The 18610-nt window shown below is 30.2% G+C and overlaps 1 protein-coding gene across 3 annotated transcripts in view; it reads left to right on the top strand.

Annotated features, from left to right (window-relative positions):
- Positions 1-14230, top strand: part of LOC129907314 (myosin light chain kinase, smooth muscle-like) — a 49082-nt gene extending 34852 nt beyond the window's left edge. For 2 of the 3 annotated variants that reach the window (XM_055983436.1, XM_055983437.1), the window contains exons 6-13: positions 1924-2247; positions 9511-9785; positions 9848-10047; positions 10112-10391; positions 10459-10800; positions 12433-12712; positions 12821-13715; positions 13777-14230. In XM_055983436.1, coding sequence (XP_055839411.1) covers positions 1924-2247; positions 9511-9785; positions 9848-10047; positions 10112-10391; positions 10459-10800; positions 12433-12712; positions 12821-13715; positions 13777-14042 — 2862 coding nt within the window. In that variant the 3' untranslated portion in view covers positions 14043-14230. The remainder of the gene's footprint in view (positions 1-1923; positions 2248-9510; positions 9786-9847; positions 10048-10111; positions 10392-10458; positions 10801-12432; positions 12713-12820; positions 13716-13776) is intronic. The other variant, XM_055983438.1, reaches the window with a different exon arrangement.
- Positions 14231-18610: the final 4380 nt, after the last annotated feature.

Genomic DNA, 18610 nt, shown 5'->3' with positions numbered 1-18610 from the left:
AATTTGTACCTATTCCCGAGATCGATTCCGTTGGCTTAGCCAAATCCTATTGCCAAAAATTTTCTCAAAAAGCATACTTCTGTAATCTGTACTAAAGTAGGTCTATTCTCATTTTTATTAACCCTCTGTCGGCACACGGGTGCGAATTTGGCAGGACAAAAATAAAAAGTGCTCACAAAAAAGTGTCTTTATAAGGGTGAAAATACATTTGTTTGGAATTGTGAATACAATATTCAAATTACTCAGAAAATTCTACATCAATTTCATGTATGATTCTCTATAAAATAGTAAGACCTAAAAAAGTTCTAGCGACATGAAAAAGTATACACCAAATTTGCAAAAAAGAGGTGTGCCTACAGAGGGTTAACAATGACTCGGTGAACCTATACTTACCTACTAAACATCGCAAAAAACCCACCAAAATTTTGAACTTCGCATTGAAAGGCGTCGAATCAAAATTCTGCGTTCTCAAATGTCGATTTTGCCAACTTTTAAAACAAAAATCTGCCATCGGATCGGAGCTTAATAATAAAAAGCAACCCCACTTTTCTACATTTCTTTTGAAAAAATCGTATCTCTTCCCGTTCCTGACCTTTTCCCAAAATAGGCAGTAAATTCTCTTTCATTTTCAAACAAACATCAATTAAATACCATTTCCAGCTGTACAATCAGCATCTATCACAAGACCTTGAAATAAATATTTCCCTAATAAGCACCTAATAAAGAAAGATATGTTAAAGCTCCATATAAAAAAAAACTGTATTCCATACGATTAGACATACATTTCTCCATTACTTCTAGTCACGTAGAAGTATCTCTACTCTAATTCCATTCCATCTAGATCCAGTTTCACTTCCAGAGTCAGACAAAACAAAAATTGTTATTATTACTTTAACATAGTCTTAACTTTGCTAAGAAATTATATATCAACTCGCAATTTACCAATACCAATGTTATAATTATATTATCAAGCTAATTATAAAGAAGCATTCGTCTAGGGAAACAATCGCGTAATTAAAAAAAAAAGTAGGTAAAGAAAAACAAAAAACTCCAAAAACAGTGTGTGACATAGGTAAAACTACGTCCGTCGCTTGTTCGATCGAATAAGTAAAAGCGAGCAATACGAAGCGTGTGTGACTCAAGTCTTTTCTATTTTGCATTCTGACAACGGACGTTTTTGTGCGAATAACATTTAAAAAGACAAAACACTACAATAAATTAGGGTGACCAGACTTGTCAATTACAGACTTGAACTGGGTTAACAAGGTTAACGGGGTTAAGCTTAGTTCTGACTTCTAAGCTGCAAAATTTAATACTAAAAGCAGCTCTATCAAACTTAGAGGTTATTTTGAGAGTTTAAAAATGTCAAACTGACAGTTGACAAAATTCTTTAGCCTGCGAGTGAAATTGACAACCTTTCGAACCAAGCTTTTTTGAGGATTCGAGTCTTTAAAACTTTCATAACCCTTGGAAATAGTCCTAATAACTGTTTTAATTTTGAAAAAAAACCTACCTTGGTCACCCTGGTTCTAATGTTTATATAGAGCGCGCAATTTCCACTGCGCCGACGTAAGCAACTCACTCAATTTCCACCTGTTGCAAGGTTGGATCTAGAGCACAGGTAGAACTTATCTGTAAGCTGCCATTAGTCTTCTTGATCGATTGTAGCCGGCAGCACGAGCTGTGAGAACCTTCTTCGCCGTTAAGTTATCGTCGGTAATAGCTTCTGAAAGACCTTTTATGATTTGACATTCATTAAGGCCGTGCAAAAAGGTATCGCGGGAAACACATCATAGTGTCAATACAAGTGTTTTTTTGGGGGTTGTCGCGAGTTTTCGTTTTTTTTGTCATTTTTGTTATTAATTATTTTTTTTGCCAATTTTTTTGACAATTGACACTCAGCCTATTGTGAACCTTTTGCAGCTTGAAGAATCACATTCGGATGGCGTAAGAATCTTACACGTCCTCGGTTTGGATTACAGTCATAGCGGAGAAGTGCAATTTACAGTGCAAAGCGCCATACGTCCAAAAACCGATCGCATTACAACTTGTACAAGTTTGGTTGTTTTGCCAGGCTTGCCAAAGGCTCATTTCCAACTGGACACTTTAGCCACTGAGGAAGCATCGGCTGTTCCGGCATACATTAATCAAGGTCCGACGGATTGTACAGCTTTAGTTGGTGAAACAGTGAGATTGAACGTCACATTTGGTGGATATCCAGTGCCTTCTGTTAAATGGTTCAAAGCGGTAAGTCTATAAAATTTTTTTCTAATTTAATTTTCATTTTGTTTGCGTATTTCTAATATTTTGTTGCCTTAACTTGTGTAATAACAATCTTAGGCGCAAGAGGAGTTGATTTACATTTTTTATTTTTTTTTTCTGTCAGAATATGGTGAGGTTACCATTTGTGGTAATTTTTTGCGACGACGACTAACGTAAAGCGGGCGCTATAAATTTTCCCATCGGCTGCACAAGCACATTGGATGGAATAGTTTTGGTCGAGAAATTTGCGTCAGCAAGAAGAATAGCAAAAAATAAAAAAAAAATTGTAATATCTACTTTGAGCAAAATTGAAATAGTAACCGTGCATTAATTTCTGTTTTGTTTCTGGCCAACAAACATATACGATGTTGGAAATTGTATGCAAGTTGAATATAAGATGCCACTTGACCTAGATTTATTTATATATACCTACTCATAGAAGTTTATACGATACTATGTTTCCCTACATCGTCTATTGTTTTCTAGGTGCTATATTGACTTTTGAGGATCGTCTTTCTTATCAAAGCCAAATGTGAAATTGGCTTCATTTTGTGTTAAAAAGAAATTGGCATCATTTTAACAGATCTCAATTTAAAGTTCGCAGTTTTGGTCTGATGATTTGAATAAAGAATGTAGTTAGCCATAGCACGGGTTAAGAATATTTTAAATACTCCGGAAATGGTACAATTGGGTACATTTAACTTTCAGTTATTGATTCTTGATTCTTATAAAAAATTGGAAACAAGCTTTAAAGATCAACTTAACAAAAATGTTCAAAGCCGTCGGAAAAATGTCAGTGCAGAAAATATTTTTTTAAGTTTTGATTGCTTTAAAATAGAGTTGGAAATAGATGATGTAACAATCCAAGCCGATTTCTTAAAAAATAAATTATTAAATTTTTTGTATGGAAAGGGATAATTTTTTAACATGAATCTTAACATACAGTAGAGTGTTTTATTGCTCTACACCGACTCTAATCTTTGTGATTAAAATATTAATTTGTTGTGAATTTAAAACAGTAAATCATTTCTTGCGTTATAAAAATACGATGTTTTTTTGGAGACTGATTGCCCAGCTATCATCAAAAGTTAAATGACTTTTTAGTTTTTATGAAACCCTACAAACCATAAACTCAAAGATTTTAAGACGTCAAATTTCTTGCATGGATTTTCTTTCGGTTCATTTTAATCAACCATAGATAGTGAATCGAATATATGGTTTTCAAATTTGCTGGAAAGGTTTTCTTTCACTTTTTTTACCAAAGCGATTCCCAGCCAGTAAATTTGTGTGGACCTTACCATCTACTATATTTTTAGCATCTTCCCTCACGCTACAGCTTGGTTATTTTTTTGCTTGTTGAGGTCATAGTTCTGGGATTACCAAAATTCGGTTTCTTAAATTCCGTATTCCTACCCAACTAACAATTTTACTTCCACAAGGGTCTAACGAAGCTGTTTCGATTTTAGAAATATTGCTTGTATACGACCATAGAGAAGCCCATTTGGCCCACCCGAGAAGCTTGATAGGTTTTAGAAGAGTCATATGCTAGTTGATTGGAGACACTCAAAACATGTGTTTTATGCCTTATAGAAACAAGCAACATTCAAAATTGTGTATTATTGTTGCAGGCTTTTAATTTTATTTAGAAGCTCTTAGCAGACTTGTCGAAGGCTTGTGAAAGTCTAAACGAGGTATATTATATTCCAAATAGAATAAAGAAAAAAATATTTTTTTTTTCATTTTAATTTTTTATATTTTAATTTTATTTTTTTCCTTTTCTTGTTTGTTTTTCCTCCCATCATGCAGTCAAAGTTTTCTTCTGAAATAAAATGTCCAAACACAATTATATTAAGAAAAAAACTTACTTACTTTTACTTGACGCATTTTGCGGGATTTGAACCTCGTACGTCCTGATTGATAGTCCGGTACCGTACCCATCGAGCTACCTAGGTATATACTAAATTGGTTTCAAATTTGAACTAGTTGAAACCAAAGCTTTCTAAGGGCTTCGATTTAATTTCCTGATGAGTTGCACTATCTTAAAGAATATGGTGACCATTTGTGGTTTTTTTTTTCAAAGGTATTAGGTACTCTTGGTTATTTTCTGTTTTTTTTTTTTTTAATGTCTTGTAAAAAATTATATAGTAAAATTTAATAATATTATACTGATTTTTATCACACGTATGCCGTCAAACCGTATTTTTCTTAAAAATTAGAGAATTAGCTTTGTTTTGACCTTAGATTAAAAATCTAAAATGTCCATTTTATATTCGAATAAGTAGAGAAGATTAAAATCTTGTTTACCTTTCTTCTCCACTTACATATATACTCCAAATTGGTAAATAAATCATCTTTAATATCACTATTTAAAACCAATTACCGATATAAAAAGATTCACTTTTTCATTTATTTATTTATAACAATGAATAAGAAAACCAAAAATGGTCACCATAATCGCGCTTATCCAAATATTTCTTATTCTCATGTGTTTGTCTGACAGTTTACAAAATTTAGCTTGTACTCACTTTCACAAGGCTTCTACAAATAAAATTAGCGAACCAAACTTCGCTTAGGCAAACTCATAAAACTAAATGCTTTTTTCAATGTTTTGCTTGTGATAAAAGGGCTTCTATACAAATATAAGGCAAACATATAAAACTAAAAGCTTTTCGCGCATGCGCCTGAAACTGAATTTCTTTTTTTCTTATACAGAGATACAAAATATAAGTCGTTATATTTGAAAGTGATATAAATCATATTTTGTCAAAGACAACATTTCAACAATTTATTTCGATCAAATATTAAAATGTTGTAATTATAACTAACACATCTATTTTGTGGAATATTTGTTTAAAAAGACAAAACTGTTGAACTGCGGTTTATTTGAAATTTAACGTAATATTTTTTTTTATAAATATGTTTAATGGCTCACATATTATATAGATAGTTTCGGTTATATACAATTATAAAAATAAATGCATTTAAGGCAGTTGTATAATTTGTAGTTCAACCATACTTAAATACCTACCTGAGTCATTTTGAATCTGATAATTTTCGGACTGGATTAAAAAAAAAAAACATACATAGCATTCATAAGGATTTTGTAAGCAGTTCTAATACAATTTAATTGGCAAAGCCATTTAAAGGAAGCCATTTAATGGCTTTTATTTCTTATGCTTCTACAATGGAATTTCATGTGGCCTTATTGAAATTTAAACGAAATGTTTACATTAATGCTTGTACAAATTTTTAACTTCCACTTGCACTAGGTTTCTAGGAAGCGTTTAACGAAAGTTTAGCCTCGAAAGTTTTAATTTTCGATTCACAAACTAAATACAAGCCCTGTAGAGATAATACCTGCGAGAAATTAAAGATCCTAACCTTATGGAAGAAAAATTGTTAGTTGAGTAAACTCTGTAAATCCAAAATTCTGTAGGTTTTTTTCTTTCTTTTGAATTTTGAAATGCAGAATTTTCAGTTTGAAAAAAATGTAATTGTAAAAAGACTTTCACAGATTTTTTTTTAAATCAAAATTATATGTATGAACTGTTACAAAATTTTGAAATGAAGAATTTTAGATTCACAGAATATTTGAATTACGAGTAACAGAAAACAAAAAAAATTAAATCCAAAACTATGCTCATACCGTCTTTTTGTCATTTAATATTTTTGAATATAGAATAACGACCCGTTCCCATTTTTACTAAATTTATTTCATGCATTAGTTTTTTTTTCATTTTTAGTATTTCGGTCTTATTTTTTTTCATAGTTACTTAAGTTAAAACTTTTTCGGTTTGGCTACTGAACTTTGCATGATTTCTGTTTTTTGATCGCGATTGCAAAGTATTTTTCAACATGTGTGTGTGAAGAAAAAATTAAATTGTATAAATGTGTTTTCTTGGTTAAGCCTAGTACGCTGCTGAAGCGAAAAGAAAAATTTTTAAGTCTCCAAAGTCAACAGCGAACATGTTAAATAATAAAAGTACAAATCAAAAAATTCAAAAAAAAAACATCAGAAAATAAGTTTTAGAGCAAAAACAAAACAAATTTTATTTCGTTCAAGATTTCGTTAACAAAATTTTGTATGGAAAATTTCGTTTCGCTTCAGCAGCGTACTAGGCTTAAGGAGGACGATTTTCAAAATACGAACACTCAAAGAAGTTGTATCTCCATCCACAAAGAAAACCAGAAAAAAAAATTCTTTGTCAAAATTCTATCCGGAGTTGAATTATTAAGCTCCCAAAAAATTTTAACTGCTACTGCGATACGAATATTTAGGCAAAAAAAAGAACGTATATTTGCATTTTAAATATGTAGTATAAGAAATTTTTTTCAATCTAGTAGATTCAACCAAAAGAACTCAAAATATAATCTTTAAAACGCACCAAATCAAAACTTTTACACTGTCTATTTTAACATACAAAGCCATTTCATAGAAAAGACATTTTAGAAATTCTTATCTATTCTAGAGCCTTATCCGTCGTTGTCGAAAGGTTTTGTGAATTTCTTAGCATTAAAGTTTCAGTCATCGAAATCGATAAACCCAAAAGGCTGAAACAACTCAGGATAAAGTTTATATTTGATTCATTTTCTTAGACTCTTCAAATAAGGCTAAATGTATATTTATTTATTTATTTATTTAGTACAGCTAAATACTAGCTTCAATTTACATTAATTTACCAATTTTAACAAAACATTATAACATTATATTAGGTATAAATTACAAAATCGAGTAAAAATTTGATTGAAATTTAGGAGATAAATTAAGTAATGCCAAATTCTTAATTAAGTATTACTTCGTTTTTTTTTTTAAGTGAAAGAAGACCAATTCATAGATGTTTTTAGTTTGCCATTACATATTACTATTTAAATTTTGCACAGAAGTTACGAAAAAAAAAAAACGTATCAAAACAAATAGTAAACTGATCGTTCTCTTTCCTTAATTGTGATTAGATTATAATGCTAAAATACTGATGTTCTTATCTCATATTAATCCAGTATAAAATTAATTTAAAACGGTAGTTTTTTTCTAAACTGGATCTACTTAAAATATATTTGTTTTAAATACCTGACCTTAAATTTTGAAATATTGAAAGTGTTGCAATCTTTTTTTTTTAAATAATTTTCTTTTCTTTTCCAATATTGAAGCCTGAAAAATTGTTTGAAAACTTGGAAACTTTTTTGTACTTTTTTCACTTACGACTATATTATTCACTAGTTTAAAAAATACATCTGGATGTAATGAAATATCAAAAATAAATCCAAATCCATAATATTCACTATCTCACAGAGAAAATAATAGTAATTTTTAACTATTTTTTAACTATTTTCATAGTTAAAATCGAGATAACTATTTTGGAATTGGATTTATTTTTGACATTTGACAATTTTACACCCAGATGTATTTTTTAAACTAGTGAATAATATGGGCGTTAATGTTTCGATGAAATTCAGGCTTAAGTCAATTTCATTTCGACTGACAAATTTTCATAATTCTGTGTATATTTTATATCCATTTCGAAACTTAAAATCTATTTACAAAAATTTAACGAAACAAAAAAATATTCACATGAAACTAAAAATCTTATAAAACGCCTCCGCCTATACAGGATACTGCACCTTGAAAATTGAATTGCGTTCTTTTCGTATTAATGAATTATGATATGTGGTATAACATCTTACATAATTATTTTTAAATGTTATATTTCTTAGAGTTACAAAGTATTTTTTCTATATAAAATGTATTTTTTTAGAATTATAAAAAAAATTATCTTGAAAATTCACATTGAATATTTTATTAACTCCTCCCTAAAAAATATTTATGAATGAAAAACATCTAGCTACGAGTACTTGTTTGTAAATAAACTTTATTGATGGTGATGCACCAGTCGTACTATTTTTTTTTTTTTTAATTAAATGTATATCATTAAATAAATGTGCACATTCAACTATATACATATGGGTAATATTTTCACCAATACCAATCAGTTAATTTAAGTAGAACACTTAAGTCATTTACGTTAACCAAAGTATATGATAGAATTAAAGTTTTAGGCATTTTTTTAATTGAATACATAAACTGGTGTTCATGTAAGAATATTCTAAACCGATTGAATATAGTTCACACGAATTTTTAAGCATTTTCCACCCTTTATCGTGGTCGTTGTTGTAGTTTATTTTATTGAATCTCCGATAAAAAACTTTTCATTCTTGTATTTTATCTTAATATATATATTTTTAAATTAAAAAAAAAAATTCCCCATTTTGGATTGAAGTATTTATTATTTGCTATTAAATTTTGATTATGCAAATAATTTTTGAATTTCATGCACCTTTACGTTGCTCTTCTTTTACATGCTGAAGACTTGAAAAGTTTTTAAAAACTTTTATATCGCATTCTATTAATGCGGCCTAGAAGTTTGAGATCTTCCAACTGAAGAAAAATAACAAAGCATAGTTTCCTCTTTTAAATTTAACTTAATTTAAAGACTTTTAGCCACCAGAGTCATACAGGAGCACAAAGGGTATTTAAACAAAAAAATAAAAAAAAAACAACAACTGAGGGTCACTCGGGTGTATGCGTAACTTTTTTTAGTATTGAAAAATCTTTCTATTTTCTATTTTTGATCAATTATTATTTACTAGACATTTAAAGGGTGTACACGTATGTACATGAATATACATATATTTCCTTTTCTTTTTATCTTAAAAGAATTTTAATCATTTTTTAATAAAAGACAAAAATACCCTACCTTGAGCTGTTTCGTTATTATATTTTTAAAATTCAATGCTCATTATGACTTCATTTCATTTTAAAACCACAATTACACCGTAGTTTTTGTGGTTAAATACTTGCACTATATATTTTCTATAAACATCTAAAACCTCCATTTAAACGTCCTATTCATCTATGTCATTTAAGAAAGAATGAAACAGACAGATAAACTCTTGACGTCGTCGTCGTCGTTGCTTTCAAAAGATTTTAAAATTTATCTCAGATTCTATTTCATTTTGTGGTTTCACTTCAAAAAGATGTTTGAGGTTCAACAATAATAAGAGTAATAATTGCAGGTAGTAGCTTTTGATTTAGATTAAATTAAGAACACACCAGGTAAATTTAAGACTTATTTGTAAGAATCTTTATACAAAAGCCAAGGTGATAATATATTTTTAATTGCTGCTGTTGAAATAGAAAGTTGAGAAATGAGTTTTATAATAATTTTGTTTGTTTATTTATCTTAATTGCAGGGCCGTCCAATAATCGAAGGTTCCAATATCAAAGTACACACAACTGTCGGACAATCGGTACTTGAACTTTTATCAATTACTGCCGATGATAGTGGCAAATACACAGTGGAAGTCATGAACGATCACAGTAGTTATTATTCGGCAGCTTCGGTGGCGGTTGAAGGACCACCAGAGCCACCTAGCGGCAAACCAAGTATATCACAGGGGCCAGATCGTATTGCGGTGGCATGGTGTGGACCACCATACGATGGTGGATGCATGTTAACAGGATTTATGTAATTTAATTATTTTTATAAAATTGAAGAAATGGAATAAAATGGTTTATCGTTTGGAACAGAATTGAAATGCAAGAAGAAAATAACGGTGAATGGAAGGAAATTGCAACAGTTGTGGATTCCTTAGCTTATACAGTAAAGAATCTTACACCCGAATCGGCTTATAGATTTCGTGTTCGAGCTGAGAATATCCATGGAAGAAGTGAACCAAGTTTGGCAAGTGATAGAGTTGAAATTGCTGGCCAAGAAGTTGCCAATGAAGGTAAAAAATTTTATTAAAGCTTTCAACTTCATTTTTCTTAATTATCCAATTTTTTTCTTTCAAGACTTCCAAAAAACAATCTCTATCAAATCAGGAGGAGATTTCAAACACCGTTTCGAAATTATCGAAGAACTCGGAAAAGGTCGTTTCGGAGTTGTCTATAAGGTTCAAGAAAAGGACACATCTCAAATTTTGGCAGCCAAGGTTATTAAATGTATAAAATCTATCGATCGACAAAAAGTCAAAGAAGAAATATCCATCATGCAATCGTTGCAACATCCAAAACTTTTACAATTGGCAGCATCATTTGAAAGTCCTCGAGAAATTGTTATGGTTATGGAATAGTAAGTTTTGTTTGAAACTACCCCGAATTCTATCAGTACTAATTTTTTGTACACTTTCTTTTTTCAGTATTACTGGTGGAGAATTATTTGAACGTGTTGTTGCTGATGATTTCACATTGACTGAACGAGATTGTATTTTGTTTTTGCGCCAAGTTTGCGAAGGTGTCGACTACATGCACAGTCAGTCAATAGTGCATTTGGATCTCAAGCCAGAAAATATTATGTGCCATACTAGGACTAGTCATCAAATCAAAATAATTGACTTTGGACTGGCACAACGACTGAATACAGACTCGCCAGTTAGAGTATTGTTTGGTACACCAGAATTTATTCCGCCAGAGATCATTAGTTATGAACCGATAAGCTTCCAATCGGATATGTGGAGTGTGGGAGTTGTATGCTATGTATTGTAAGTATTTTGAACACAAATGAATCTTCAAACGTAAACTCTTTTCTGTACTGTACTGTAGATTACTTCTCATTTACTGCATACTGTACTCTACACAGACTCTCTTTACTGTTCTATACAGAATTGTACTGTATTGAGGTGTAATTTATTTCTGTATTAAGGTGTTATTTGTTTCAGTACTGTACAGTATTCACAGACTGTGTACAGTACTAAACTATAGACATGCAGTAAACTGTACTGACTGTATTGTACTGATTGATTTGTACTTAACTGGAATTATTGTCCTCTACTTTTTTACTGTACTACACTGTACTTTACAACACTAGACTGTACTTTGCTGTACTGTACTGTATGCTTATTTTAACTTCTAAACTGTTCTATAATTTATTCTGCACTCTGCACTTTGCTGGAGAGAAACCGTATACTCTTATGTACTCTATAAAAATGAAATTTGTATACATTTCGAAATTTACGTAGCATTTTGTTGAATTTGCTCAAAAATTCGCCAAAAACTCTGCTTTGGATCTCTTCGCAAGTGTTCGCAAAACCATTGAGTGATGAGATTCGTATAAATTTGCGAGTTTGACTTCAATTTTTCGTTAACATTTTTGGATTTTGATCAAAAATTTTGTAAAAACCTTTCATTCCATTCCATCGCAAATGTTCGCAAGCCATTTGTGAATGATTTGCAAGGTCCAGTTATGAATTTCGTAAAAATCTACGAGTTTGATGTAATTTTTCATCACAATTCTTGAAATTTGCTCAAAAACTTTCTTTGGTACTGTTCGCAAATTCTTGCAAGCCGTTTGTGGATGATTTGCAGAACGCAGTTATGAATTTTGAATAAATTTTGCGAGTTTGACATCATTTTTACATCACAGTTTGTATAATTTGTTCAAAACTTATCTAAAAACCTTTCTTTGGTACCGTTCGCAAATTCTCGCAAACCATTTGTGAATGATTTGCATGACCCAGTACAAATTTGCGAGTTTAAAGTAATTTTTACTCACAATTTGTGAAATTTGCTCAAAAATTTTTACAAGCCTTTCTTTGGATCCATTCGCAAATGCTTGAAAGCAATTTTCAGAGGATTTTCAAGACACAGTTATGAAATTCGTATAAATATGGAAGTTTGACGTCATTTTTACGTCACAGTTTGTATAATTTGATCAAAAATTATATGAAAATTTTATTTGGAACCGTTTGCGAATCGAAACGATTTATGTATGGTTTGCAAAAGCCTGATCATAACAAGTTTCCGTTCGAAACTAAAAATGTATAAAAAGACCAATTTCATGGTCAAAAGTGCAAGGTTTCAAATAAAAGTTATTTGCGAAGGATACTGCAAATTTGGACAAAAAAGTTTGCGAAAATTTGCGATCGCATTGAGATCGCAAGCACATTTGCAAATTCTGAAAAAAATATTGCAATTTGTTTTTAGCTTGCATTTACAAATTTGCGAACATGTCAAAAATTACGAAAACTTGACGTGAACTCTGAAGCAAACATTGCAATTTTTTTGTAGGCATTTGCGAACAAGTCAAAGCGTACAAAATTGCGAAAATTTGTAGCAATATTAGTTTCCCCAAATTTTACATTTCTCAAAAAAATTTTCTTCAAATTCTTCCACAGACTTTCTGGCCTTTCACCATTTATGGGCGACACTGATTCGGATACATTTTCGAATATTACCCGAGCTGATTATGATTTCGAAGATGATGCCTTCGATACAGTATCACAGGAAGCAAAAGACTTTATTTCCAATCTATTAATACATCGCAAGGAAGATAGACTGACGGCAAAGGAATGTTTAGAATCCAAATGGCTAACACAGCATCATGATGAGAATCTAAATAATAATAAAATCTGCACAGATAAACTTAAGAAATTCATTATTCGAAGAAAGTGGCAAGTAAGTTCGAAAAAGTAGTTTTTTTTTTTTTTTGTTTTGATTTTTTAACTTTTTTTGCATGGTTTTTTGTGTGTTTTTTTGTTTGTTATTTTTTGTTTATTGCTTAAGAAAACTGGAAATGCAATCAGAGCTTTAGGTAGAATGGCTAACTTATCAGCTTCACGAAGAAATTCAGCTGTTTCGACAGCTGGATCGGTACCAAGTAGTCCGAGACCATCTTTATCAGGCACATCGATATTTAGTGCGAATGCTACGGGACATATGACTTCGTTGAATGAAGAAGAAGATGATTTCAATCCAGAGTTGCCAAGTGTTGAGCTTAAACTGAATGTAAGAAATTCACTTAAAGTTCGTGATAAAACACAATGCAGTGAACGAAGTGATTCGGGCTTCAGTGAATGTTCGAATTGTAGTGGAGGTGTAAATAGCTCATGTCACTGTCCGAATACGGTCGTTGACAGGTCTAATACGACAACGACCACAAAAGATTCCGAAGAAGATCAAAGTCCACTTTCTGTCGCTGTCCCACATGACATTCTCAAGACCAAGTTAGAAGAAATAGCCAAAACTCAACTTGTTGAACACGATGGTTCACAGACTGCAACCCATGAATCAAAGGTCTTGTGGGAAAATAAGCCTGTCCACAAAGAAAAAGACTTGGAAGAGTCACCATATTCGGAATCAAAGTCTCCCGATCTTCAATTTAACTTGGATCATAAAAGTCCAAATGTCGCAACAGACCCAATAATGCGATCAGACTTTACCAACACCATCAAAATGCGTAAGAAATCTCTCGAAAATAATCTTCTCAAGGAAAAAGCAAAGCCTCCCAAAGTGATTCTCGAAACTTCGGGTAAGGTTTCGATGCTTAAGAATAAATTTAGTCAAGGTCCAGCAGTAAAATCCGTGAGTAATAATTTTGAGTGCAAAACTAATCCTAAGCCTAGCAATGATGTCAATAGGCCTAAAAATGTGTTTGACAGATTGACGTCCAGTAACAAATGTATGCCTTACCCTTTTCTATTTTTTGGTGTTCTTTTTAACATTTTTTTCAATTTTTTTAGCAAATGGGCCATCGAAAACCTGTGCCTCAATATCCTTGCCAGGCTCTCCCTTACCAACACGTTCAGCGACGACAATGCGGTTAAGTGGGCGTGTCAAGGAAGCAACCGAACGCCTATCGCAGCCTAAGACTCCACAAGCTACAAGAAAATTCACCAATAATACCACAATCACCACAAACAATAATAATAACGAAATAAATCTAAAGAAGTCTACTTCAGATCATCACCATGCAAAGAATCTCAAGGCCTTTAGAGGTCTTTCATAAAAAAAATAAAATATGAAACGACAAAAAAAAACGTTGAAATTTGTCTTTCAAAAACGAGACGAATTTCAAAGTAATAACGTTGACTTAAAAAAACAACGAGACCCCCCAAAATAATTCGAATAAATAATTTATGTAGTTTTTGTGTAATATTTATAGTACCTATTTTTATTTTTATTTGTTTTTTTTTTTTGTCTTATTATCTATAATAATTATTATTGCTTTATATTAAATTTTATTTGATTGTTTTTTTTTTGTAATAATCTTATTTATAAACAAATATTTAATTATTAAAAAAACCACAATGTTTAATTTTTTTTGTTTCGTATACGTACAATTTACATAAATATAAAAAAAAATTTAATTATATTAAAATATTCTGTAATTTTAGAATGTGCATACTTTTTTATTTGATAAAATAGTTTATGTGCGACAATTTACTTAAAACACATACACACACACACACCCCAGTGTTGATCTGGTAGGTGGTGGTAGCCATCTTTGATATGGAATTTATTAGAATAAAGTTCTTTAAAAAAATTAATGTTGTTTAAGTTTTATTTTAAAAGTAACAAAAAAAAAATTGTTACAATTACTTTTGTTTAACTGGAGCAAACATATGATAAGCAATTGAAAAGTACAATTTTTAAATTGATTCAAATGCATTTTTCTAGTATAGAATTAATGTCATCTTTGAATAATCAAAAAGCACCGACAAAATAAAAATGACAATGTGAACTTAACTATGAGTTAATTTCGGACCAAAGTAATTTGAAATTAGAAAAAAACCCAAAACTTGAATTTGTAATTCTGTTTTAAAATTCAAAACAGGGTCAAGCTATAAATATGGAGGAACTCATGATCTATGAAATTAATTCTTTTTAATATTAGTACAGGTAAAATAGGCATTTACAAAAAAGAAAATGTTACACTCATGAAACTTGGCAAAAAGTTTGCTTTTGGGATAAGAACCAAGTACTTAAAAGTCTATACAAAAAAGTTGGGTGAAAGGGTGTTTTTTCGCGGTCAAGAGGGAGGGGGTGAAGGTCAAAAATATAGTGAAAAAAATTGTTTGTCGAATATCATCATGTGACACATGTTTTCAAGGTATTTTTTTGATGCTGAATCTAATGACATAAAAAAAAGTCAATACGATTGCTCTAAGAAAAGTTATTGCCGATTAAAAACAAAGGTGCTTGTTTTTTGACTTCAACCCATGTGAAAAACATACTACACTGAGGAAAGTCGGGATGAATTTTTTAAATAAAGCAGGGACAAAGGATTCAAAAAGTTCTTTAAAATATTTTAATGAAAGGGTGTTTTGTATGGGTTAATTAATTTTTAAAACTTGGTGAATAAGTTTTGGTTGGTATAAGAACTAAGAATCTATAAAGTGTACCAAATTATCTATAGTGAAAGGGTGTTTTTTTTATGGAATTAATGGAAATTACGAATAAAGTAAATCTATACATTTTTTCCATGTGAAAGGGTGTAGAGAAAATATTGGTATATTTGAAAAAGTGTGTAATACTAAAGTAATATTTGTAGTACCCTATTGGAATTCAGCAATTATGTTACTTTCAAGATTAGAAACAAGAATCTCTAAAGTGTCTATAAAAATATTATGGTTAAAAGAGTGTTTTTTTGAGTGAAAACATAAATGATGGGTCACCCTGATGAAATTTGGTAAAAACGTTGTGTTTTGATAGAAAGCAAGAATAAAGAGTTCTTATTAAAAAAATTTAGGTGAAAGGGTTTTTTTAGTAAAATCTGTAACTGGTCCCAAAAAGCCAATAATAACTTTCATGCAAATGAATTTCATACCATCTAACCATTTAAGAGTTTTCATTAGGAAATTAATACATAAAACTTCCAATATCATTAAATTACACATAAAACAGCTCTTTTCAGCTTACCCATTTTTGACTAAAGTAAAAAAAAACATTTTTTAAAGATTTTACCTAATGCAGGTTTTCCTAAATATCATAAAATCTCTGAGTTTTCTTACAAACTTTTGAAAAACTTTTTTGTTCATTATTGTTTTCTTCATAAGTATAAATTTATTAAACACTATGTTTATTACACATAAGAGTAGAAAATCGGGTCCATAGTCAAAAATTATCATGGGTAAGAAAAAATAAAATGCCTTTTAAAAATTAATATCTAAGCAATAAAATAAGATATTAAGATTAACAGTTATTAATATTCAGATATTCAGTTACAAAGAAGAGCATTACTACTAAAAATTAAGACATTAATGAAGTTTCTTTCATAAGTACTAACGGAGATATTAACATTAACATGAGTAAAGGCCTACCAAAGTAAGCGTTTACTTAAATCATCGCTAAAGGGTATCAATTTTGCAGATAGACAGATATTGTACAACAATTTTACTCTTAGAATATACCTAAGAATCATCTCCCAAAATAATTTTATCTCATTTCGGGACACCCTTAATGTATAATGTACCCTGAAAATATGCAAAAAAAAAACAAATTTTTCAAAACTGCAACTAGATGATATAACCCCTCAACTCTAGCTACCCCATTGAAAATCATTCATACAAAACTTGTCTTAATTTGTGTTAATCAAAGCACGTGGCACATCCAAAAAGAATAACGAACAAATCCAATATTTGCTTATTTTTCTTCAAAAACTTCCTTAAATCACAAATAGGTACTGTTTGGCGTAAGCATAGTTTGAGAATTTGCTCTATACGAATACGATACGGTGAGTATTAGTTTTGTGTCAATAAAATGTCGAGGTTATAATTAAAACTAACATTACAAAACATTACCGTACACATTTCTACTACCTTAAAAGATAGACGGATTTTCTTGAAATTCGGTACACATACAATGATTTTGACTTACATAACCTTACACAAAAAGTACTTTCAAATCGACACAGATGCGCATTTTAACTGTAAAGAATTTGAATTACAATTTTCGAGCTTCATAAACTTCAATGATGTTCGAACAAAACAACGAACTAAATTTTTTTTTGATACAGGTAACAACGTTGATAGTGTTTGTATTTCCTTGCCGATAGCGGGTACTATTTTTTATCTTTGGGGTCTAAAAAATGTTTTTTTTTTTTATATATTTTTTTTAATACGCAAATGCCTACATGTAACAATTTTCCCATAATACTATAAAAACCAACGGGTTTAAGTCCCTTGCTTATAATTGAGATTTGAGACAATATAAAAAAAAAACTAGTAGAATTCAATATAAAATAAATTGCACGACTGGGGTCGCACGTACTTGCTCTTATGGTAAAAGTTAGTCTAATGTTAAAGCTTTTCATTAATAAAAATAAAGGAAAATTTAAAATTTGATATTTTCACGGAATTTTATAAGTGGTGAAAAAAAAAAATAAAATCTGATTTTATAAATAATTAAATACCGTTTTATATGATCTTTTACAAAAAAATAAGTATGCCATTTTATTTCTTGTATAAAAAGGAATTTTCAGAAAAAATTTTTCGAAAATCGTTAGAGCGGTTTTTTTTTTAAATAATTTTTTAAATATAAAAATTTTCTAACATTTTTCAAAAAAAAACTTGGTATGCCATTTCGAAGAAATAATTAATTTACACCTAAAAACGGAATTTCAAAATTTTTCACCGACCCGTTTTCAAAAAATTGAATTTTCAAAAAAAAATTTTGAAATATTTTTTAAAAATCCAAAAATGTGTTTTTTGAAAAATTAAAAAATTTTTTAAAAAATAATTGCTTAAACTTTTCTTTATAAAAATTTTGGTCGAAATCTGTTTTGTAGTTTACGAGAAATTCATAAATCAAAAAAACGGTTCTATGGCAGGTACAGTTAATAACTGTAGAAAAAATATTTTTTTTATTTCCAAAGAAAGCTTCTATGTGCTTTACTACACACAAAAAATTTAATCAAAATCGTTAGAGCCGTTTTTGAAAAAAACTAACTTTTGTATTTCCGTTACATGACAGGTACCGTTAGTTTTGGTCCTAAAAAAAAAATTTCAATTTCTCCTCTAGGGAATCACCAAAAACTGTTAACTACCAAGTTTGAAGAAAATAGCTCCAGTAGTTTAGGCTGTAGCTCGAGGTTCTTACAGACAGACAGACAGACAGACAGAATTGCCGGACCCACTTTTTTGGCATTCTCCATCATCGTAATGTCATGTAAAATTGTTATCTCGAGTTCGATTTTTTTTACGAATCCTAAACTTGCCCTATAGTACCTATATCGCAAGTAAAAAGCTAAAAAATTAACTTTGAAATCGTAGAATTTTTTAAAATGACGTTTTTCTTAAATTGGTTCTTTTTGTTCATTGTTTAAAATAAGTTTGGTAACAAATTTGAAGTAAATCGACTTATTCGCAAAGCATCCTTCTAGATACGGACATGTACCTGACAAAATTAAAAGAACAACTTTTTTTTTGTTCTCTATCATCAAAATATCATATAGTTTTTGATTCATAGTTTAAATCGGACCACGGAATAAAACCTACAATGGTTCCAACTTAAAAATTGTTAAATTTCTTAAAACTACTGCTTATCGAAGGTTATCTATCTTAAACTGCGATAAGA

This window comes from Episyrphus balteatus, chromosome 1, assembly GCF_945859705.1.
Source record: "Episyrphus balteatus chromosome 1, idEpiBalt1.1, whole genome shotgun sequence".
NCBI classification, from domain to species: domain Eukaryota; kingdom Metazoa; phylum Arthropoda; class Insecta; order Diptera; family Syrphidae; genus Episyrphus; species Episyrphus balteatus.
The sequence above is the reverse complement of the archived record's forward strand: the minus strand, read 5'-3'. Positions and strand labels throughout refer to the sequence as shown.